This window comes from Anomaloglossus baeobatrachus, chromosome 5, assembly GCF_048569485.1.
Source record: "Anomaloglossus baeobatrachus isolate aAnoBae1 chromosome 5, aAnoBae1.hap1, whole genome shotgun sequence".
NCBI classification, from domain to species: domain Eukaryota; kingdom Metazoa; phylum Chordata; class Amphibia; order Anura; family Aromobatidae; genus Anomaloglossus; species Anomaloglossus baeobatrachus.
This window is the reverse complement of record NC_134357.1, coordinates 424615873-424639582: the sequence shown is the minus strand read 5'-3', so window position 1 is coordinate 424639582 and position 23710 is coordinate 424615873. Positions and strand designations below refer to the sequence as shown.

Sequence of the window (23710 nt, the reverse complement as noted above, 5' to 3'; positions counted from 1 at the left end):
TCCTCAATACCGCATGACAAGGGATTGCAGGCTGCTGAGTACTTCTTGTCCACCAGGGGTTGTCAATTCTTACAACATAATGCTTTTGTACTGAGGGCACTCAATTTGTCTAACTAGGAACTACTTTGTTTTCGACGGTAAATTCTTCCACCAGCGCAGGGGCACCGCGATGGGGAGCCCTTGTGCCCCCTCGTATGCAAATTTGCTCCTGGGCTGGTGGGAGGAGACAATGGTCTTTGCCGGCGAGGACGAAGTGGAGGACACCCACAGAGTGGAACTCTGGGCACGCTATATTGATGACGTATTCGTCATCTGGCGTGGCCCGGAAAGTACCCTTGAAAGCTTTGTTAACAAACTAAATGACAACCCTATTGGTTTACACTTTACCTACGAGACCAATCGCACTACCCTACCTTTCTTGGATATCTTGGTCACTAAGACAGAGGGAGGTGCCCTTAAAACGCGCACCTACAGAAAACCAACCTCTACAAACTCCCTTCTAAGATGGGAGAGCAATCACCCAGCACCCCTCAAAAGGGGAATACCTAAGGGCCAGTATCTGAGGATGCGGAGGAACTGTTCCGATGAGAGATCATTTAAACATCAAGCAGATGATCTCAGGGATAGGTTCTTGGACAGAGGTTATCCTGAAAGAGTTTTGAAAAAGGCCTATAATGAAACTAAAACAATAAAGAGAACAGACCTCCTAGTTTCAGCCCCCGAGAAAGGTGGTGATGGACCAATCAGGTTCATCACGACCTATTCAAACGGGTCACAACAAGTAAGAAATATCTTGGAAAGATACTGGGGTATCCTCCGAATGGATAAAGACCTTGAACATAAGGTCGGTGAATATCCCCACGTCACCTACAAAAAAGGGAGGTCGATTGAGGATAGACTTGTCCACAGCCACTTCCAGGCACCCCAACAACATACTTGGCTAAAATCTAACATGAAAGGGTGCTATAGATGTGGGAAATGTGTGGCATGTCCATTCATCAACTCCTCAAAAAACTTTAACTCAAATGTCACTCAGGAGCTATTTGATATACGCCACTTCATAAACTGCCGGTCCCGGGGTATTATCTACAAGGCCACATGCGAATGTGGCCTTGAATATGTGGGAAAAACCATCAGGGAGTTTAGACGGCGTATTGGGGACCACTTGGGGGACATAGAACATAAGAGAGAGACCCCCTTAGCCCGACACATAAATAATGTCCACGGAGGAAAGAAAAACGTCATATCATTTACTGGTATTGATAAGATTGAACAACCCCTGAGAGGTGGTGACTGGGACCGCCTGGTACTACAACGAGAGACCAGGTGGATTTTCAGGTTGGATACAGTGGCCCCCAAAGGCCTGAATGAGCAGTTAAACTATGGCTGTTACATCTGACTTCTCTCGGATTTTCGCTCGGTTTGAGCATAATGACACTGTAACTTTCTGTTTTATCCCTTCTCTGCTAGAAATAATGATCCTTAGACCACTGACTTTCCAGCCTGCTAAAATATCAATGGACACAATGAGGTCATTTTATGACCCACTTTGCTACTAGCATGGTGGAAGAGTAACTCTTTACCTTCCATTTTTTCTTTGACTTGAAGCATATTAAAATACACAACTTCTGCAACACTCACCAAACCTCATATATATCTTACACAGTGCTTATCTTAATTACCTAATGGAGTCACTAAAATAATGATATACATATTGATGGTTATGACGAGCCTAACTTTGTCTCCAGCACAGACTAATGGGGACAAGGGTAAGTTTGAAATAGGCTCATGAAACATGTGATACACTTGCCCAGTGGTTTTGGATATACACAACACTGTGCGGCTGATTCTGGGCTGGATGTGCCTGCACATATGTGACAGGCTGCTTGGATTTTTTCCTGTAAGCAGCCTGGACGGCCGGGGGCGTGTCCCACTGGTGTGGGCAGATCCTACACTGCTGTAATACTCAGAATGAAGCGATGACACGGTGGATCACATGGTGAACCATGTGTGTATCACGTGATGTGTTCCAAGCCTCGTTTCTGTGAACACAACCAGGAAGTCCTGTGCACATGCTGGATAATGGAGACCGAACGATATGGAAACACTGTGACACGTGGAATCCTGGCGTCCTTACTCCTTCAGCTGGTGGTGAGTGTTGATCGTGTGAGGTGATTAATGTTGCACCTGATCGGAAGTTTTGTGGATTGGCTTTGTGGGCCCCGACCATACATTTATAGGTCAGAATGAGTGGGGCTAACTGTTTGCAGCATTTGGTGTGTGTGGACCTTGCAGGCATTACACCATCACTGGCCCTGATACTTTTAACCCATGTTTGGTCCCCTGAGGAGTCACTAAAACGTGACGAAACGCGTCGGGAGGCATGTGGGGCTGTTTTGAACAAGGACAACAATAGGTTCAGTTGTGGACCGTCCTTGTTAGGACGGGAGTCAATGGGGTTTAGGGTGAGTTACATCAACCTGGAATCCAAGCCCCATTTTGGCCCTGTCAGCAAGAGATGCTGTGATAAGCAACAGAAGATCATCTGAATGGGTGAGATCTTCCCTGTTTTTTTGCCTAATTTGTGTGTTGATTACAGCCAATAGGTGTTTATATGTATTTTTCGTACCTTCAGTGAAGGAAAAATATATATCCTTTTGCCTGTGTTATTTTATGACTCTGACCTGAGCATAATGGAACTATTGTCGTTATGACTATGTGCTATCCACTGATAGTATTAACCAGCTCTCAACACATGATTTAGTTGTCCCATTGTCTATCTTGCCTAAGGGACGTATTTGTGGCCCTTTTGAGCTTTATATACAGCTCTGGGCAGTGTGTGATTTGTGACCTGCATGGTCAAATCTTCGGTTTTTAATATTGCTTTTTGTGTGTTTTAAGGAATAAAATAAAGGTTAAATTTTAATATTATCTCACTGGTGCTATTCCCTAACAAATTGTGAGCCCTTGTCCTGGAAGGAACACCAATCTTTGGTTCCTTTGCTTACTTGCTTACATCACATACAGAAATATAATTGAAATTATATTATGAGTACCAAAAGGTTATATTGACAGAATGAGTTAATGCAGCAATTCAATATTTGCAGTGTTGACCCTTCTTCTTCAGGACCTCTGCAATTCTCCCTGGCATGCTCTGAATCAACTTCTGGACCAAATCCTGACTGATAGCTGTCCATTCTTGCATAAGCAATGCTTGCATTTTGCCAGAATTTGTTGGTTTTTTTTGTCCACCCGTCTCTTGATGATTGCCCACAAGTTCTCAATGGGATTAAGATCTGGGGAGTTTCCTGGCCATGGACCCAAAATCTCTGTTTTGTTCCCTGAGCCATTTAGTGATCACCTTTGCTTTATGGCAAGGTGCTCCATCATGCCGGAAAAGGCATTGTTTGGCGCCAAACTGCTCTTGGACAGTTGGGAGAAGTTGCTCTTTGAGGACATTCAGGTACCATTCTTTATTCATGGCTGTGTTTTTAGGCAAGACTGTGAGTGAGCCGATTCCCTTGGCTGAGAAGCAACCCCACACATGAATCGTTTCACGATGCTTAACAGTTGGCATAAGACAAGACTGGTGGTAGCGCTCACCTCTTCTTCTCCTAATAAGCTGTTTTCCAGATGTCCCAAACAATCGAAAAGGGGATTCATCTGAGAAAATGACTTTACCCCAGTCCTCAGCAGTCCACTCCCTGTACCTTTTGCAGGATATCAGTCGGTCCCTGATGTTTTTTCTGGAGAGAAGTGGCTTCTTTGCTGCCCTTTTTGAAACCAGGCCTTGCTCAAGCAGTCTCCGCCTCACAGTGCGTGCAGAAGCACTCACACGAGCCTGCTGCCATTGCTGAGCTAGCTCTACCGCTGGTAGTCCGATCCCGCAGCTGAAACAGTTTTAAGATACGGTCCTGGCGTTTGCTGGTCCTTCTTGGGCGCCCTGGAGCCTTTTTGGCAACAATGGAAGATCTCTCCTTGAAGTTTTTGATGATGCGATAGATTGTTGACTGAGGTGCAATCTTTGTAGCTGCGATACTCTTCCCTGTTAGGCCATTTATGTGCAGAGCAATGATGGCTGCACGTGTTTCTTTAGAGATAACCATGGTTAACTGAAGAGAAACAATGATACCAAGCACCAGCCTCCTTTTTAAAGTGTCCAGTGGTATCATTCTTACTTAATCATGACTGACTGATCGCCAGCCCTGTCCTCCTCAACACCCACACCTGTGTTAATGGAACAATCACTAAAACAATATTAGCTGCTCCTTTTAAGGCAGGAATGCAATGATGTTGAAATGTGTTTTGGGGGTTAAAGTTCATTTTCTTAGCCAATATTGACTTTGCAAGTAATTGCTGTTAAGCTGATCACTCTTCATGACATTCTGGAGTATATGCAAATTGCCATTAGAAAAACTTAAGCAGTAGACTTTGTAAAAATTAATATTTGTAGCATTTTCAAACCTTTTGGCCATGACTGTATAGGGGGAGCTAGTAGATGATATACAGGTTTGTGGACTGGTGACAGGTTCTCTTTAAATAGTTTTCTGTTGATTCCTTCCTATATGATAACCACTGGTGATGGACGAGCACTAAAATGCTTCGGTGCTCGTTACTTGGCTCGAGCAGCTCAGACACTCGTATGGTCTCAATTTGAGTAATGAGTGTAATGGAAGTCAATGATTAGGCAGTTTTTTTCTTTTGATACGCTACATCCGAAAACGTTGCTTTATCCCCTGAGAGAGCTATTCAGAGATTGATACTGGCTCTCTCTGGGGTGCTTGCATAGATCATGCAGTGAAGCAAGCCTGTGCGTTGTGGTCATTTGTTTGATGAGCAAACACCTGCAATACTCGGCCGAGCACCCTGAGCATACCCCGAGCACCCTGATGCTCAATCGAGTAACTTACAATGCCGAGCACGGTAACTCGTCACTAATTACTAACTTTTCTTGTACTGCCAATGGTTTGAGGTATTACTTTGATAGAAACTTTTCTCTCTCCTAATATATGTGGAGGTGACCTTGTTTCATAAGAAGACAATCAAAATTGTATCGATAAACACTACTCAACATTTAAGTTGCACCACAAAGAAGGAAAACCTGTAGAATTATGGAAATAACATGATGGATTGACCTGTTATAGATATGCAAATGATGAAAAATGGAAAGAAAAATATTTTCAAAACATCTTGATTCTATTCAGTATCCGTTCTAAGCACCAGAAATCCCCGCACTTATACGCCCGGGCTGCTATCAATGAGGTTATTAATGGTTATCTGAGCAATGTTCTGCCACTCTAAATGCTCTTGGGGAAAGTCATCAAGATCCAGTGCTGGCAGCTCCCTCTGCAATCACTGACCAATAATGTCCCAGATGTGCTCGATGGGAGACAAGTCCAGAGACACTGTAGGCCATGGGGGCACGATGAGGTGACATAGACTGCTCACAGCAGCCAAGCAACATGTGGCCTGGGGTTTTTGTGATGGAAAAACAGTTCCTGGGACACTGGAGAAATGGCCATATGACGGGTTCCATAAATTAATGTAACTCCAAGCTGTCAACTTTCTTTGTGTTGCAAATTTAATATTGAGGAGTGTATATTAATTTCTTTTTATTTAAGTGGACCTATGCTGGTGTTAAACGGCTAATCCTGCTCCGTTCACTTCCAGCTGCAGGTATCGGTAGAAGTGACATCACTGGCCTGCTCGCCACTCTATGTAAAAGGGAGTGGGTTCAGATCACCACTTTAAAGGCAACCTGTCAACAAATATTTTAGATAAGCATGATATAATCGCTTCTCTTCCAATAAAATTGATCACTTTTTTGTAGAGAGGTCTTTTGTGCTAATCCTTAGAAATCTGGTGTAGCAGCTATAAGCACACCAGGCTAGAAGTGCATTGGTGGAGTGTCAATGCGCTTGCTGCTTCATACGCTCACAGTGAACTAGCCTGGTTTGCATATAGCTTCTACACCAGATTTCTTTGTCGCTCCATTGGGAGACCCAGACAATTGGGTGTATAGCTATTGCCTCTGGAGGCCACACAAAGTATTACACTTAAAAGTGTAAGGCCCCTCCCCTTCTGGCTATACACCCCCAGTGGGATCACTGGCTCACCAGTTTTGTGCTTTGTGCGAAGGAGGCAACACATCCACGCATAGCTCCACTTTTTAGTCAGCAGCAGCTGCTGACTATGTCGGATGGAAGAAAAGAGGGCCCATACTAAGGGCTCCCAGCATGCTCCCTTCTCACCCCACTGTATGTCGGAGGTGTTTGTAAGGTTGAGGTACCCATTGCGGGTACGGCGGCAGGAGCCCACATGCTGATTCCTTCCCCATCCCTTTTTACAGGGCTCTGGGTGAAGTGGGATTTACCGGTCTCCAGGCACTGAGACCGTGCTCCATCTACAGCCCCTGGAGAAGATGCTGGATGGAGCGGAGTACATCAGGGACATGGCCCTGCTTCCTCAAGGTACTCTGTGTCCCCGTGCATTTGGCGCTCACACCGCAGCATGCTGGGTGTTGTAGTGCGCCGGGGGACATAAGCGCTGCGGCGCCTGTGCCATGGCCTCATTCAGCTTCGCTGAAGCAGGCTCACTTATGGGAATTGGTCGCGCCGGCCGCTGGGACTGCGGCGCGGCTGGCACTTGTAGTGCGCCGGGGACTTCAGCGCGGCCTGCGCTTTTACGGCGGCCGCGCTGATAACTAGAGTCCCCGGCTTTTGCGGCCTGCTTCCGTTCGTTCCCGCCCCCAGACCTGCCAGTCAGGAGAGGGGCGGGACGCTGGCCACTTCCAGGAATCGGTCGCGCCGGCCGCTGGCAGCGGCGCGGCTGGCACTTGTGGTGCGCCGGGGACTTCAGCGCGGCCCGCGCTTTTACGGCGGCCGCGCTGATAATAGAGTCCCCGGCTTTTGCGGCCTGCTTCCGTTCGTTCCCGCCCCCAGACCTGCCAGTCAGGAGAGGGGCGGGACGCGGGCCACTTCTATGAATCGGTCGCGCCGGCCGCTGGGACTGCGGCGCGGCTGGCACTTGTGGTGCGCCGGGGACTTCAGCGCGGCCCGCGCTTTTACGGCGGCCGCGCTGTTAACTCGAGTCCCCGGCTTCTGGGCCTAGTCTCCCTTCGTTACCGCCCACAGCCCTGACAGTCAGGGTAGGGGCGTGACGCTGCATAGAGCAGCGCTGAGAGCTGGAGTATGTTTTGCATACTCCACCCCTCTCACTGTGTGCACTGTGAAACCGGATTCCCGCACTTTCTCAGGCACGCCCACGGCTTCCTTCTCTACAAGGACGCCGGCAGCCATTAGTGTCAGTTTCTGTACGATACAGAGACAAGTGTGGAAGACCCTGGCATTCTGATGGTCACACAATCGCTGCAACAGGCGTTAAGCAGCACCTGTGGTGCTAACCCCACTAGTGCAGAAGTGCACTTATAGATATGCTTGTACTATATACATTGCACTGTTTGGTCGCACGTTGTATATACCCTCCTGGATTATGCGGAGGAGTTATCAGCATATTCTCTGTGTAAAACAAAGGTGCAGAACCACATGTTTTTCTATACAGCTGGTACAGCATGTACGGCTATACGGCCGGCAGGTTACACAGACTCCCATTGTATGCACTAATGGCCAGGGGATGAGGACGGTGTCTGCAGTATTTACTGACAGTTTTTCTGAGACTATGGCTATGATACTAGAAGCCTAGCAGTCCGGACATGTCTCTCACAATATGGGCACTGTTGAATCATTGATCCATGGCCCCCCTCAGTGTGAATAACTAACAGCTCCGGGAATGTCACACGCATCCCAGAGTCACGGCTCTGCACGGACGTCAGTCCCAGACAGCCTAAGCGGGCTCACTATGAGCGGCCTCGGTTTCATCAGGGTCCTAACAGAAGGACTCGCTGTGTAATGAGGCGGAAGTAGCGGCTCAGGATCTGATCCTGAGACCGCTCTCAATCTGGATACACCTGATCGTGACGCCATAGTAAATAATCTTATAGCGTCCATCAATAGAATGTTGGTTATTTCTCACCCAGCTCCTCCAGTGGAGGAGTCAGCTTCACGTATTTTTCTGGACCACTCTGCCTTCAGAGAGGTAGTCCAGGAACACCACGCTTATCCAGATATGCGCTTCTCCAAACGGCTCAGGATACACGTTATCCCTGTCCCCTGACTTGGTCAAGGACTGGACCCAATGTCCCGAGCGGCATCCTCCAATCTCCAGGCTTGTAGCTAGATCCATAGTTGCAGTGGGAGATGGAACTGCAAACTCAAAGATGCCACTGACAGACAGATGGATCTCTGGTCGAAAGCCATCTATGAGGCTGTCGGCGCACCGTTGGCTCCGGCATTCTCTCCCTTGGGGCACTCCAAGCTATTTCAGCTTGTCTTACACAGATTGACACGGTTACACGTACATCTGTGCCGCAGGTGGCATCCTTAACCTCTCAAATGTCTGCATTTGTTTCTTACGCGATTCAGGTTGTCCTGGATTCTGCGAACCGTGCGGCGGTAGCCTCCGCTACTCCGTGTTTTTAAGCAGAGCCTGGTCTGCTCGTTAAGTGAATGGAAGGCAGATTCTGCTTCCAAAAAAAAAAAAAAGGTTGCCTAACCAGTTGCCTTTTTCTGCTGACCGACTGTTTGGTGAGCGTTGGATGTAACCATTAAACAGTCCAGGGGTAAGGATTCATCCTTTCCTCAGCCCGGACACAACAAACCCCAACAGAGCAAGAGGCAGTGGGGGTTTTTGGCCTTTTCGAGGCTCGGGCAGGTCCCATTTTTCCTCGTCCAATGTGGACTCAAAAGGATCAGAGGAGCTAAGATTCTTAGCGGGCTCAGTCTCGCCCAAAAAAGCGACAATCTGAAAACCCGCTTCCAAGGCGGCTTCCTCATGACTTGCGGCCTCGGTCGGTAGCAGGCTCTCCCGCCTTGGCGATATTTAGCTGCCATAGGTCAATGACCATTGAGTGTGAGACATTCTGTCTCACGGGTACAGGATAGAGCTCACTTCTCGTCCTCCAACTCGATTCTTCAGAATTTCTCCGCCTCCCGGCCGGGCCGCTGCTCTTCTGCAAACAGGGTGCACTCTATAGGCAGAAAGAGTGATGACCTCCGTTCCTCTTCAGGAACAAGGTCACGGTTTTTACCCCAAATTCTTTGCGGTACCTATAACAACGGGCCGTTCCGTCCCGTTCTGGATCTAAAAATGCTCAGCAAGCTCGTGGACACCAGGCGGTTCCGGATGGAATCCCTCCGCCATGTCATCGCCTCAAGGTCCCAAGGATATTTCCTAGCATCATTAGGCATCAAGGATGCTTATCCACACGTGCCGATTGATCCAGAGCACTAGCGTTTCTACGCTTCGTTATAGGAGACGAACACCTTCTGTTCGTAGCTCTACCTTCCGGCTAGCGACAGTCCAACTGGTCTTCGCCAAGGTCAGGGCAGCAGTAGTCACAGTCCTGCACTCTCAGGGTCACTCTGTGGTCCCGTATTTAGACGATCTACTTGTCAAGGCACTCTCTTAGGAAACATGCCAACACTGCCCGAACGTTGCGCTGGAGACTCTCTAGAGTTTTGGGTGGATCATCAACTTTTTAAAGTCAGATCCGACCCCGACCCTATCGATAACATATCTAGGCATAGAGTTTCTTACTCTCTCAGCGATAGTGAAGCTTCCGCTAAACAAACAGCATTCCCTACGGGCTGCAAGCTCTTCTTTAAGAACCAGTCGCACACATTGAGACGCCTCTTGCACTTCCTACGTAAGATGGTAGCAATGGAGGCAGTTCCTTTCGCGCAGTTTTACTGCGTCCACTACAATGGGACATGCTCCGCCAATGGGACGAGGAGTCGACGTCCCTCAACAGAGTCGTCGTTCTTTCTCAGGCGGCCAAGGAATCTCTACGGTGGTGGCTTCTCCCACCTCTTGGTCAAAAAGAAGGTCCTTCCTATCCCCATCCTGGGCGATAGTTACGACAGACGCGAGCCTATCAGGGTGGGGAGCAGTTTTCCTCCACTACAGCGCTCAGGGTACGTGGACTCAGCAAGAGTCCACCCTTCAGATCAATGTTCTTGAACACAGAGCAGTGTATCTTGCCCTACAAACCTTCCAACAGCGGCTGGAAAGCAAGCATATCCGACTTCAGTCGGACAGCTCCACAGCGGTGGCATACATCAACCACCAAGGAAGAACGCGCAACCGGCCAGCCTTCCAGGAAGTCCGGCAGGTTCTGATGTGGGTGGAAGACACGGCATCCACCATATCCACAATTCACATCCCAAGTGTGGAAACTAGGAAGCTGACTTCCTAAGTCGCTGAGGTGTGGCCGAAAGAGTATGGTCTCCTCACCCGGACGGGTTTCAGGAGATCTGGCGCCGCTGACAGAGGCCGGACGTCGATCTAATGGCGTCACGGCACAACAACAATGTGCCAGCTTCATGGCACGGTTTCACAATCATCGAGCTCTGGCGGCAAACGCCTTAGTTCAGCATTGGTCGCAGTTCCAGCTACCTTAGGTGCCACCTCTGGCATTGTTGCCCAGAGTACTGCGCTAGATCAAGACCGACTGCGGCCGCGCCATCCTCGTCGCTACAAATTGGCCGAGGATGTTGTGGTACTCGGTTCTGTGGTGCCTCACGGTAGGCTAACCGGGGGCACTACCAGACCAATCAGACTGGCTGTCTCAAGGGCCATTCTTCCATTTGAATTCTACGGCCCTCAACCGGATGGTGTGGCATTGAGTCCTGGAACCTAGTGTTGTCAGGATTACCTCAGGACGTGGTTGCCACCATGAGACAGGCTAGCATACCAACGTCCGCCAAGATTGACCACAGGACGTGGAAGATGTTCTTATCTCGGTGCTCGGCGCAGGGTGTTTCTCCCTGGCCGGTTGCATCGTCTATGTTTCCTTCCTTCCTGCAATCTAGGTAGGAAAATGGGTTGTCGCTCAGTTCCCTTTAGGGACAAGTCTCAGCGCTATCTGTATTTTTTCAGAAACGACGACTTCCTCAGGTACGCACGTTCCTACGGGGAGTTTGTCTTCTCAGCACTCCGTACAAGCGGCCGTTAGAGCCCTGAGATCTGAACAAGGTTCTAATTGCTCTCCAGATGCCGTCTTTCGAGCCTTTGAAGGATGTCTCCCTTCCCGTTTTTCACGGGAAGTGGCCTTCTAGTAACGGTCTCGTCTCTTAGGAGAGTTTCCGAGCTAGCAACGCTCTCATACAAACTCCCTTCCTGGTCCTTCACCAGGACAGGGTAGTTCTGCGTCCGGTTCCGGAATTTCTCCCTAAGGTGGTATCCCATTTTCATATCAATCAGGATATCACCTCACCTTCTTTGTGTCCTCGTCCAGTCCATCAATTTCAGAAAGATTTGCATCTGTTGGTTCTGGTGAGAGCACTCAGGTTCTACTTCCCGCATGGCGCTCCTGCGCCACCCGGATGCACTCTTTGTCCTTGTCGCTGGTCGGCGTAAACAGTCGCAAGCTTCCAAATCCACCCTTGCTCGGGGGATCGAGGAACCAATTCTTAAAACCTACAGTTCTACTGGGCTTCTGGTCCTCTCACGGCCGAAGGCCCATTCTACCAGAGCCGTGGGTGCATCCTGGGCATTACGGCACCAGGCTACGGCTCAGCAGGTGTGTCAAGCACCCACCTGGTCGAGTCTACTTACTTTTACCAAGCATTATCAGATGCATACCTACGCTTCGGCAGACGCCAGCCTAGGTAGATAAGTCATTCAGGCGGCGGTTGGCCACCTGTAGGAGAGGGCCGTTTGACGGCCCTATCATGAGGTATTCTTTTACCCACCCAGGGATTGCTTTTGGACATCCCAATTGTCTGGGTCTCCCAATGGAGCGACAAAGAAGAAGGGAATTTTGTTTACTTACCGTAAATTCCTTTTCTTCTAGCTCCAATTGGGAGACCCAGCACCCGCCCTGTTTTTTCTGGGTTTTTCTGTTTTTTCGGGTACACATGTTGTTCATGTGGTATGGTTCAGTTCTCCGATGTTTCCTCGGATTGAATTGGTCTTTAAACCAGTTATTGGCTTTCCTCCTTCTTGCTTTGGCACTAAAACTGGTGAGCCAGTGATCCCACTGGGGGTGTATAGCCAGAAGGGGAGGGGCCTTACACTTTTAAGTGTAATACTTTGTGTGGCCTCCAGAGGCAATAGCTATACACCCAATTGTCTGGGTCTCCCAATTGGAGCTAGAAGAAAAGGAATTTACGGTAAGTAAACAAAATTCCCTTCTTCTCATGATTGGCACAATGCATCTCAATACTAAAGTGATCAATTATATTTGTAACCAAGTATCTATACAGCCACACCACTATTTCCATATGTAAAAAAAAAAAAAAGTAGTCTAGGATTCTAAAATGGGATTGGGCATTTTTTTTCCCTTTTGTGCGAGGCCTGTGTTGCAAATACAGTGGAACCTTGGTTTACGAGAATAATCCATTCTGGGACTGTGCTTGTAAACAAAGTTACTCGTCTAGCAAAGCAAAATTTCCTATAGGAAATAATTGAGACTTGGACAATTCGTTTCACAACTTGTGCAATGTCCCCTCCTGGTCCCTTATTGTGTGTGTAATATATATATATATATATATATATATATATATATATATATATATATATATATATATATATATATATATATATATATATATATATATATATATATATATATATATATATATATATATATATATATATATATATATATATAATGCTCACCTTACCCTCCGTTTCCTCAGCCACCTCTTCCCTGGTTCTTGTAGTCCGCAGGTATGTGTATCCGGTAACCATCGCGACCGATGCGGGAGCTTCCGTTCTCAGCGCTTCAACAGCAGACGTCATACACAGGAGCCGCTTGCCTCTGATTGGCTGCCTTTGAGAAGCGCTGACAGTGTAAGCTCCTGTATCGTCGCGATGGTTACCGAATACACATACCTGCGGACTACAAAAATCAGGAGGCCGCCGAGGGAACAGAGGGTAAGGTGAGCATAACATGTTTTTGTGTAGACTGGAAAAGCGGGTCAGAGCGCGGTGAAAGTACAGAACCGGAAGTGTGTGCGGTGAGTATTTGCTCGGACAGCAAAGCTTGCTCATAAACGGAGTTACTAATTTACAGCAAGCTTTGCTCGTATAGCGAAATGCTCGCACACCGGGTTACTTGTAAACCTAGGTTCCACTGTACCGTTCATTTTAATAGGGTTGACCTGAAGTTTCATGGATGAATCTGCGTTGTTTTTGAACAAAACAAGGACTTTTTTCTTTTCTTTTGTTCCTGGATAAAACAAGAAATTCGCTCCAGCTCCATATCAGATGGGACTGCAGAGCTGTATTTTTGGCATCAACAGACGTCCCAGCAGTCAGACCCGTAGCCTTTTAAAGTGAACCTGAAAGGTGAAACATGTTGTCTGATCTACATGCATCAGCTGCTGGCTTCGTTTATTACAGCCATATAGGTTTATCTCTGGAAAAACTGCAGCATATTAGAGAACACCATAGTTCCCTATACAATGGGCCTGAGCTGATAGGGAGACTAGTTGGACAAGCCAGTCCCTGGCAGCTTCTCCCAACCTGCTGCCTTGAAGCGAAAAACTTTCTTCATATCTGTATATAGAGATTAATGAGTCACTGGAAGCTGGCAGGAAGAAGCTGCTTTGGACCAACGTCTCAGACTAGTCTCTTATGCAGCTCAGTCCCTGGTAGCTATACGTGTTTTTCTCTGAAACCATGAAGATCAGGCACCATGTATCAGCTGTCAGGTTCACTTTAAAGCTTTATACACACAGCCTTTGTATTGCACTGTGGTCTTTAATATAAGCCGTGCTGGGGCCATAGACCTCCATAAGTACTGTATTAAAGGGCATCTGTCACCAGGTCTTTACTACTCCATCTGAGAGTAGCATGATTTAGGGGCAGGGAGCCTGATTCCAGCAATGTATTACTTACTGGGCTGCTTGCTTTCATTTTGATAGATCTGCAGCAGAGAAAAGCAGAGATTTTATCAGTTCTCTGAATGCTGAGCTCGTATAACTCCGCCCACACCACTTCCCATGTACAGTGTACACATATAGTTGCTAATCAGTGTTGGTGGCGGTGTTATACAGAGCTCATGAATATGGAGGACTGCCTAGCGGCAGCTTTACTAGTTCTCTGGTGATAACCTCCTGCTTATAAATAGTGATCTTTATCAAAACTACAGCAAGCAACCCAGTGAGTGACACATTCCTAGAATCAGGCTCTCTGTCTCTACATCACGCTGGTGTCAAAAACCTAATGACCGAATCCCTTGAACAATCTGTACAATAACCTAATTGACTGACATAAGATTCCACTAGGTTACTTTCTCCCCTTCACAGACCTTTGAATGAGCTTTTTCCATAAACAGAATGTTTCGTTTTGTCTTCTGAGTCTCCCTCTTTCCTATAGGAAGCCTATTTCCGGTACATTGCAGAGAACCCAACAGCTGGACTCCAACCTGAGGAGGAAGAAGACAACCTGGAGTATGACAGTGATGGGAACCCTATCGCCTCTACCACCAAACGCATTATTGATCCTCTGCCTCCAATAGACCATACAGAGGTAAGGGTGGGATTCCTGTAGAATTGGATACCTCTCCCACTAACGTTCATTTTATAAGCTGTGATTATTTTTCAGATCGAGTATGCTCCTTTTGAGAAGAACTTCTATGAAGAACATGAGGAAATCACGTCTCTGACTCCTCAGCAGATTGTGGAGCTGAGACATAAGCTAAACCTACGGGTGAGTCAATAACTAGGCTGTCTTGTGAATACTTACCAGAATATTTTATCAAGATCTGAAGCGTATATGTATGTACTAAATGCAGGTTTCGGGAGCAGCCCCACCGCGTCCTGCCAGCAGCTTTGCTCACTTTGGATTTGATGAACAGCTTATGCACCAGATTCGGAAGTCTGAATACACCCAGCCCACACCTATCCAGTGCCAGGTAAAGCCCATGCCACAGCAAGCATCCCATATTCTGTATGGCCTCGACTGTCACCTAACCCTGTCCTGCTCCTTTCTCCAGGGTGTTCCAGTGGCACTTAGTGGACGGGACATGATTGGCATTGCAAAAACTGGAAGTGGTAAGACGGCAGCATTTATCTGGCCTATATTAGTACATATTATGGATCAGAAGGAGCTGCAGCCAGGAGACGGGCCCATTGCTGTCATAGTGTGTCCCACACGAGAGTTGTGCCAGCAGGTACTGCCTAGTCCCACTGAGTACTATTGTTCATAGATGATGATACTTTCATCCAATCTTTAACTCCTTGATGATTCCAGAAATATCTGTGCTGTGTGTATTGCTGATGGAGGTTCTCGTTTGATAGATTCACAATGAGTGTAAGCGGTTTGGCAAAGCCTACAATCTACGCTCTGTGGCTGTATATGGAGGAGGCAGTATGTGGGAACAGGCAAAAGCCCTGCAAGAAGGAGCAGAAATAGTGGTTTGTACACCGGTGAGTTACTTTGTTGGTTATCGCCTAGTGTAACCATCAAGCAGGCAAACGTGATGGCTAGGACTCTGTTCACAAAGCTGTAGTTGCCAGCAATGCAAATGCAAGAGCAACATGAGAGCTTGCGAAAAGAAAAAGTAGATTTAGATCATGTTTGCGGAAAAACTCTTCTTTTGGATTCAGATTTTTATTTTTTTTGCATAAAATTATTTGTCAAACTTGTATGACAAATTCATACAGCCATTTGAAGGTTGCCGGTCACGCTCTTCTCCCTTGTTATTGTTAGCCGGGTGCATCACAGTGCACCATGTTGGCATCGGTTTCTTTCTAGCCACCAACATTACCTTCTCTATTGCTTCATTGGGGGACTAAGGCTATGTGCGCACTTACCGGATTTTGCCGCGGATTTTTCGCGGATTTGCTGCATGTTTCGCTGCAGAAAATGTTCATAACATCTCTGCAGTGAATCACCAGCAAATCCTATGGAGAAAAAAAATCCTGTGCGCACTGGGCGGAATTTGACAGCTGCATGTTTTGCTGCGGGAATCCCGCAGCAAAAAAAAGTGCATGTCACTTCTTTTCCGCACATTGCTGCGGGATTTCACTCCATTGACTCAATGTTAATCATGAAATCCCGCAGGGAATAACGCAGGCAGCAAATTCTGTGCGGTTCACTGCGTTTTCCTGCGTTATTCCCTGCGGCATTTCGCGGTTTACCTCCGGTAATGTACATCACTTGCTTGCGGTTTTGCAGGGAAGTGATGTCATTACAGGAAGAGGAAGCCGTGCAGAGAGTAAACACACACAGATCACACACACAGACACATCACAGACACAGAACACATAGACACAGACACATAGAACACACATAGAAAGAAAACGGAAATCTAGGAAAAAAAGAACGTGGGCTCCGCTGCATATTTACCGTCCAGCCGAGGTAAGCACACAGCGGCGGCTGGTATCCTCAGGCTGGGGAGGGAGAGGGGCAGGGGTAATGTCCCCCGCCTCACTCCCCCTCCGGCAGCCGAGAATATCAGCCGCAGCTGCCCCGGCACTGTCGCATACATATATGCGACAGCACCGGCGTGTCCTCGGCTCTTCTTGCCACCGTGTAGCAGTGGTGGCAAGGTAATACAAGGGGTTAATGTTGATGGGGGACCACCGCCATTAACCCCAGGCTTGATCATGGCAGCGTCTATGTGACAGCTGACATGATCAACCCGTAAGTAAAGTGAAAAAACACAGACACCGAAAAATCCTTTATTTTAAATAAAACAAACAAGCCTCGTTCACCATTTTATTAACCCCCCCCAAACAAAGCTCCGGCGTAATCCACACAGCTCCGGCTCCTGCGTCCTGCACTGCTTCCATCCAGCCGCGACTGTCACAGACACAGGCTGAATGCAGCAGACAGCAGAGGTAATTACCGGTCATTTCCCACGGCCGGTAATGTGAACTCACTGCCGACCGTGGGAAATGCAGCGATCTGTCATCTATCTATCCCTCTATCTATCCCTCTATCTATCTGTCTACCTACTATCAGAATTAAATGTATTTTTTTTTTTTCTTCAATGTGCTTTATTGCATTGAATGCAATAAAGCACATCCCAACCCGCACGCGGCAAAACCGCGGCAATACCGCGAATAATACCGCGGTAAAACCGCGGCAAACCGCATGCGGTTTTCGGGTGCGGTTTCCCGCGGTTTTTTACCACGGGTGCGGTAATCTTTGAGAGCATGCGGAATTCTCTCAAGGAAATTTCATTTCCCAGTGCGCACAGAGCCTAAAGGAAGCCTTAAGTGTATGCTGCTGACGCTATGCAAATATAGTTAGCGCCTCCTCTGTAGGATACTCCCACCAACCAGAGCCAAGCAGATCAGTTTTAGCTTAGTGACTGTAGGAGACATACACAGGGGGCTGTTTCTACCTTACATTTGTTTTTGGGGTTTTTTTTATTAATGATCTCCCTTTTTTTTCAGATACAGATTGTGATCTGGCAACAGAGTGTAATCGCTCACTCTGTCATCCCACATAGAGACCCAGAGAACAGTGTTCTCTGGTCTGTCCGGCAGCCCCCCCCCTCCTTTCCCACACACATACACTCTCCTCCACTGGAACATCAAGAGTGTCTGTGAGACACCACTCCTCCAGCCCGCCCATCCATCGAGACATTGCCAGGAGGAAGACAGTTGTGTTTCCTGGTGGATCTGGCCTTGCCACAGTACCCCTGCCCACTTGCCATTGGTGCAGGGAGTAAAGACTGAACCGGTATCTACCAGCCACCCGACAAGCAGTGCTCTGGACATCTGATGACAGGTTTTTCACCTTCATTCTGCCAAGATTCTGGGTTCTTCAAGACATGTATTGGGCTTCTGAGTCCCACATCCCTCATCATTCAGTGTGAGCTTTACTTAAAAAAAAAAAAAAATAGCCGAGAGCTGAGCATCCCCTTATGGGAATGTTAATTTCTTTTTCGCTCCTAATTGGGAGACCCAGACAATTGGGTGTATAGCTACTGCCTCCGGAGGCCGCACAAAGTACTACACTTAAAAGTGTAAGGCCCCTCCCCTTCTGGCTATACACCCCCCCGTGGGAGCACGGGTCCCTCAGTTTTTTGCTTTGTGCGAAGGAGGTCAGACACGCACGCATAGCTCCACTGTTTAGTCAGCAGCAGCTGCTGACTATGTCGGATGGAAGAAAAGAGGGCCCATACGAGGGCCCCCAGCATGCTCCCTTCTCACCCCACTTTCTGTCGGCGGTGTTTGTTAAGGTTGAGGTACCCATTGTGGGTACGGAGGCTGGAGCCCACATGCTGATTCCTTTCTCATCCCCATTAGGGCTCTGGGTGAAGTGGGACTTTACCGGTCTCCAGGCACTGAGACCGTGCTCCATCCGCAGCCCCTGGAGAAGCCGCTGGATATGGAGCTGAGTATCGTCAGGGACATGGCCCTGCTCCGTCAAGGTGCTCTGTGTCCCCGTGCATACGCGCGCACACCGCAGCATTGCTGGGTGTGTTAGTGCGCCGGGGACATCAGCGCTGCTGCGCTTGTGCCATTTCCTCACTACAGCTCGGCTGAGTGGGTAGACCAGGGCGAACGGTCGCGCCGGCCGCTGGGGTCAGTCGCACTGCGACACGGCTGGGACTTGTGGTGCGCCGGGGACTTCCGCGCTGGCCATGCATATATCACGGCCGCGCTTATTACTACAGTCCCCGGCTTTTGCGGCCTAGTTCGTTTCGTTCCCGCCTCCGCACCTGCCAGTCAGGAGGAGGGCGGGACGCTGTACAGACCATCAGCGCTGAGGGCTGGAGTCTTTTTTACATACTCCAGCCCTCACACTAGGCACAGGGGGACGCAGTTTCCCGCACTTTTGTCTGTGGCACGCCCACAGTCCGCCCCTCTTCACAGGACGCCGGCAGCCATTCCTGCCGGCACGCTGAGCTGCAGAGGGGAGACGGGGAGACCCAGACACGGGATTCTACGGCCTCATACCCGCTGTTCAGCGGGCGGTAAGCAGCCCTCAAGGGCTCACCCCCACTTGTGCCGTTTGTGTACCTGGTATTTTGTGTTTGCAAATACTGACACTGTACGGTCGCTGGTGTTCTCGGCTATATACCCTCCTAGATTACAAGGAGGCAACAGCATGTCGTCCGCAAAACGCAAGGGTGCCAAGGCACAGACGTTATATGCTGCCTGTACCGCATGTGGGGCTGCTCTACTGGCAGGTTCCACTGACCCCCATTGTGTGCAGTGCTCGGCCCCTGTGACACTTGCACAGCCGGGGCTTCTGCTAGACGTGACCCAGGGTGTACCACCTGTGAATGCTGTCCAGGTGACAGGAACGGAGTTTGCAGCTTTTGCTGACAGATTGTCTATGACTATGTCTAAAATTCTTGAAACATTGCAGTCTAGACCAGTAACTCAGACCACGGACACTGTTGAATCATTGCTCCCTGGTCCCCCTCAGCTGGAACACTTCCGTGCTCCGGGGGTGTCACACGCACCCCAGGGTGACGATTCTGACTCGGACGACAGTCCCAGACAACCTAAACGGGCTCGCTATGAGGGGCCCTCAACTTCATCTCACTGGTCAGGATCCCAGCGGGATGAATCTATGGGTGATGAGGCGGATGTAACTGACCAGGATTCTGATCCTGGGACCGCTCTCAATCTGGATACACCGGATGGTGACGCCATAGTGAATGATCTTATAGCGTCCATCAATAAGATGTTAGATATTTCTCCGCCAGCTCCTCCTGCGGAGGAGTCAGCTTCACAGCATGAGAAATTCCATTTCAGATATCCCAAGCGTAAATTAAGCTCTTTTCTGGACCACGCTGACTTTAGAGACGCAATCCAGAAACCCCACGCTTATCCTGATAAGCGGTTTTCCAAACGGCTTAAAGATACACGCTATCCTTTCCCCCCTGACGTGGTCAAGGGCTGGACCCAGTGTCCCAAGGTGGATCCTCCAATCTCCAGGCTTGCAGCTAGATCCTTAGTTGCAGTAGAAGATGGAGCGGCACTTAAAGATGCCACTGATAGACAGATGGAGCTCTGGTTGAAATCCATCTATGAAGCTTTTGGAGCGTCGTTGGCGCCAGCATTCGCAGCCGTATGGGCACTCCAAGCTATTTCAGCTGGGCTTACGCAAGTCGACTCAGTCACACGTACATCTGCTCCGCAGGTGGCACCATTGACCTCTCAAATGTCTGCATTCGCGTCTTACGCGATTAATGCTGTCCTAGACTCTACGAGCCGTACGGCGGTGGCGTCAGCCAACTCCGTGGTTTTACGCAGAGCCCTATGGTTGAGAGAATGGAAGGCAGATTCTGCTTCCAAGAAGTGCTTAACCAGTTTGCCTTTTTCTCGTGACCGATTGTTTGGTGAGCGTTTGGATGAAATCATTAAACACTCCAAGGGTAAGGATTCATCCTTACCTCAACACAGACAAAACAAACCCCAACAAAGGAGGGGTCAGTCTGGTTTTCGGTCCTTTCGAGGCTCAGGCAGGTCCCAATTCTCCTCGTCCAAGAGGACTCAAAAGGATCAGAGAGGCTCAGATTCTTGGCGGACTCAATCACGCCCAAAAAAGACAGCAGGAAGAACCGTTACCAAGACGGCTTCCTCATGACTCTCAGTCTCCTCTTTCCGCATCCTCGGTCGGTGGCAGGCTCTCCCGCTTTGGCGACATTTGGCTATCACAGGTCAAAGACCGTTGGGTGAGGGACATTCTGTCTCACGGGTACAGGATAGAGTTCAGCTCTCGTCCTCCAACTCGTTTCGTCAGAACGTCTCCACCGCCCGACCGGGCCGATGCTCTGCTGCAGGCGGTGGCCGCTCTACAGGCGGAAGGAGTGGTGACTTCCGTTCCTCTTCAGGAACAAGGTCACGGTTTTTACTCCAATTTGTTTGTGGTGCCAAAGAAGGACGGGTCGTTTCGTCCCGTCCTGGATCTAAAGTTGCTCAACAAACACGTAAAAACCAGGAGATTCCGGATGGAATCTCTCCGCTCCGTCATCGCCTCAATGTCTCAAGGAGATTTCCTAGCATCAATAGACATCAAAGATGCTTATCTCCACGTACCGATTGCACCAGAGCATCAGCGTTTTCTACGCTTCGTTATAGGAAGCGAACACCTGCAGTTCGTAGCGCTTCCTTTCGGGCTGGCAACAGCCCCTCGGGTCTTCACCAAGGTCATGGCAGCAGTAGTAGCAGTCCTGCACTCACAGGGTCACTCTGTGATCCCGTATCTGGACGATCTGCTGATAAAGGCACCCTCTCAAGAGGCATGCCAACACAGTCTGAACGTGGCACTGAAGACTCTCCAGAGGTTCGGGTGGATTGTCAACTTTTCAAAGTCAAATCTAACCCCGACCCAATCACTAACATATCTTGGCATGGAGTTTCATACTCTCTCAGCGATAGTGAAACTTCCACTGGACAAGCAGTGCTCGCTGCAGACAGGGGTGCAATCTCTTCTTCAGAGCCAGTCGCACTCCTTGAGGCGCCTCATGCATTTCCTAGGGAAAATGGTGGCAGCAATGGAAGCAGTCCCTTTCGCGCAGTTTCATCTGCGCCCTCTACAATGGGACATTCTCCGCCAATGGGACGGGAAGTCGACGTCCCTCGACAGGGATGTCTCCCTCTCTCAGACAGCCAAGGACTCTCTCCGGTGGTGGCTTCTTCCCACCTCGTTGTCAAAAGGAAGGTCGTTTCTACCCCCATCCTGGGCGGTGGTCACGACAGATGCGAGCCTATCAGGGTGGGGAGCAGTGTTTCTTCACCACAGGGCTCAGGGTACGTGGACTCAGAAAGAGTCCACCCTTCAGATCAATGTTCTGGAAATCAGAGCAGTCTATCTTGCCCTGCGAGCCTTCCAACAGTGGCTGGAAGGCAAGCAGATCCGGATTCAGTCGGACAATTCCACAGCGGTGGCGTACATCAACCACCAAGGGGGAACACGCAGTCGGCAAGCCTTCCAGGAAGTCCGGCGGATTCTGACGTGGGTGGAAGACACAGCATCCACCATATCCGCAGTTCACATCCCAGGCGTGGAAAACTGGGAAGCAGACTTTCTAAGTCGCCAGGGCATGGACGCAGGAGAATGGTCCCTCCACCCGGACGTGTTTCAGGAGATCTGTCGCCGCTGGGGGATGCCGGACGTCGACCTGATGGCGTCACGGCACAACAACAAGGTCCCGGTTTTCATGGCACGGTCTCACGATCACCGAGCTCTGGCGGCAGACGCCTTAGTTCAAGATTGGTCGCAGTTCCAGCTACCTTATGTGTTCCCACCTCTGGCATTGTTGCCCAGAGTGCTCCGCAAAATCAGGTCCGACTGCCGCCGCGCCATTCTCGTCGCTCCAGACTGGCCAAGGAGGTCGTGGTACCCGGATCTGTGGCATCTCACGGTAGGCCAACCGTGGGCGCTACCAGACCGTCCAGACTTGCTGTCTCAAGGGCCGTTTTTCCATCTGAATTCTGCGGCCCTGAACCTGACAGTGTGGCCATTGAGTCCTGGATCCTAGGGACCTCAGGTTTATCTCATGAAGTTGTTGCCACCATGAGACAGGCTAGGAAACCATCCTCCGCCAAGATCTACCACAGGACGTGGAAGATATTCCTATCTTGGTGCTCTGCCCAGGGAGTTTCTCCCTGGCCATTTGCATTGCCTATTTTTTCTTTCCTTCCTGCAGTCTGGGTTGGAAAAAGGTTTGTCGCTTAGCTCCCTTAAAGGTCAAGTTTCCGCGCTATCCGTATTTTTTCAGAAACGTCTAGCGCGACTTCCTAAGGTACGCACGTTCCTGCAAGGGGTTTGTCATATCGTTCCCCCTTACAAGCGGCCATTGGAACCCTGGGATCTGAACAAGGTTCTAATTGCTCTCCAGAAGCCGCCTTTCGAGCCTATGAAGGAGATTTCTTTTTCTCGGCTTTCACAGAAAGTGGCTTTTCTAGTGGCGGTCACGTCTCTTCGGAGAGTGTCAGAGCTGGCGGCGTTATCTTGCAAATCTCCCTTCCTGGTGTTTCACCAAGATAAGGTAGTTCTGCGTCCAATTCCAGAGTTTCTTCCCAAGGTGGTATCTTCCTTTCATCTCAATCAGGATATCACTTTACCATCTTTGTGTCCGCATCCAGTTCACCAATTTGAAAAGGGTTTGCATCTGTTGGACCTGGTGAGAGCACTCAGGATCTACATTTCCCGCACGGCACCTATGCGCCGTTCGGATGCACTCTTTATCCTGGTCACTGGTCAGCATAAAGGGTCGCAAGCTTCCAAATCCACCCTTGCGCGGTGGATCAAGGAACCAATTCTTCACACCTACCGTTCTGCTGGGCTTCCGATTCCATCTGGGCTGAAGGCCCATTCTACCAGAGCCGTGGGTGCGTCCTGGGCATTACGGCATCAGGCTACGGCTCAGCAGGTGTGCCAGGCGGCTACCTGGTCGAGTCTGCACACTTTTACCAAGCATTATCAGGTGCATACCTACGCTTCGGCGGATGCCAGCCTAGGTAGACAAGTCCTTCAGGCGGCGGTGGCCCACCTGTAAGAAAGGGCTGCTTGACAGCCCTATCACGAGGTATTCTTTTACCCACCCAGGGACTGCTTTTGGACGTCCCAATTGTCTGGGTCTCCCAATTAGGAGCGAAAAAGAAGAAGGGAATTTTGTTTACTTACCGTAAATTCCTTTTCTTCTAGCTCCAATTGGGAGACCCAG

The 23710-nt window shown here is 49.2% G+C and overlaps 1 protein-coding gene across 1 annotated transcript in view; it reads left to right on the top strand.

Moving 5' to 3' along the window:
* The window catches only part of DDX42 (DEAD-box helicase 42), a 90105-nt gene that overhangs the window by 18561 nt on the left and 47834 nt on the right, over nucleotides 1–23710 (top strand). The window contains exons 6-10 of the mRNA XM_075350322.1: nucleotides 14443–14595; nucleotides 14671–14775; nucleotides 14861–14980; nucleotides 15062–15238; nucleotides 15366–15494. Of these exons, the coding sequence (XP_075206437.1) occupies nucleotides 14443–14595; nucleotides 14671–14775; nucleotides 14861–14980; nucleotides 15062–15238; nucleotides 15366–15494 (684 nt within the window). The remainder of the gene's footprint in view (nucleotides 1–14442; nucleotides 14596–14670; nucleotides 14776–14860; nucleotides 14981–15061; nucleotides 15239–15365; nucleotides 15495–23710) is intronic.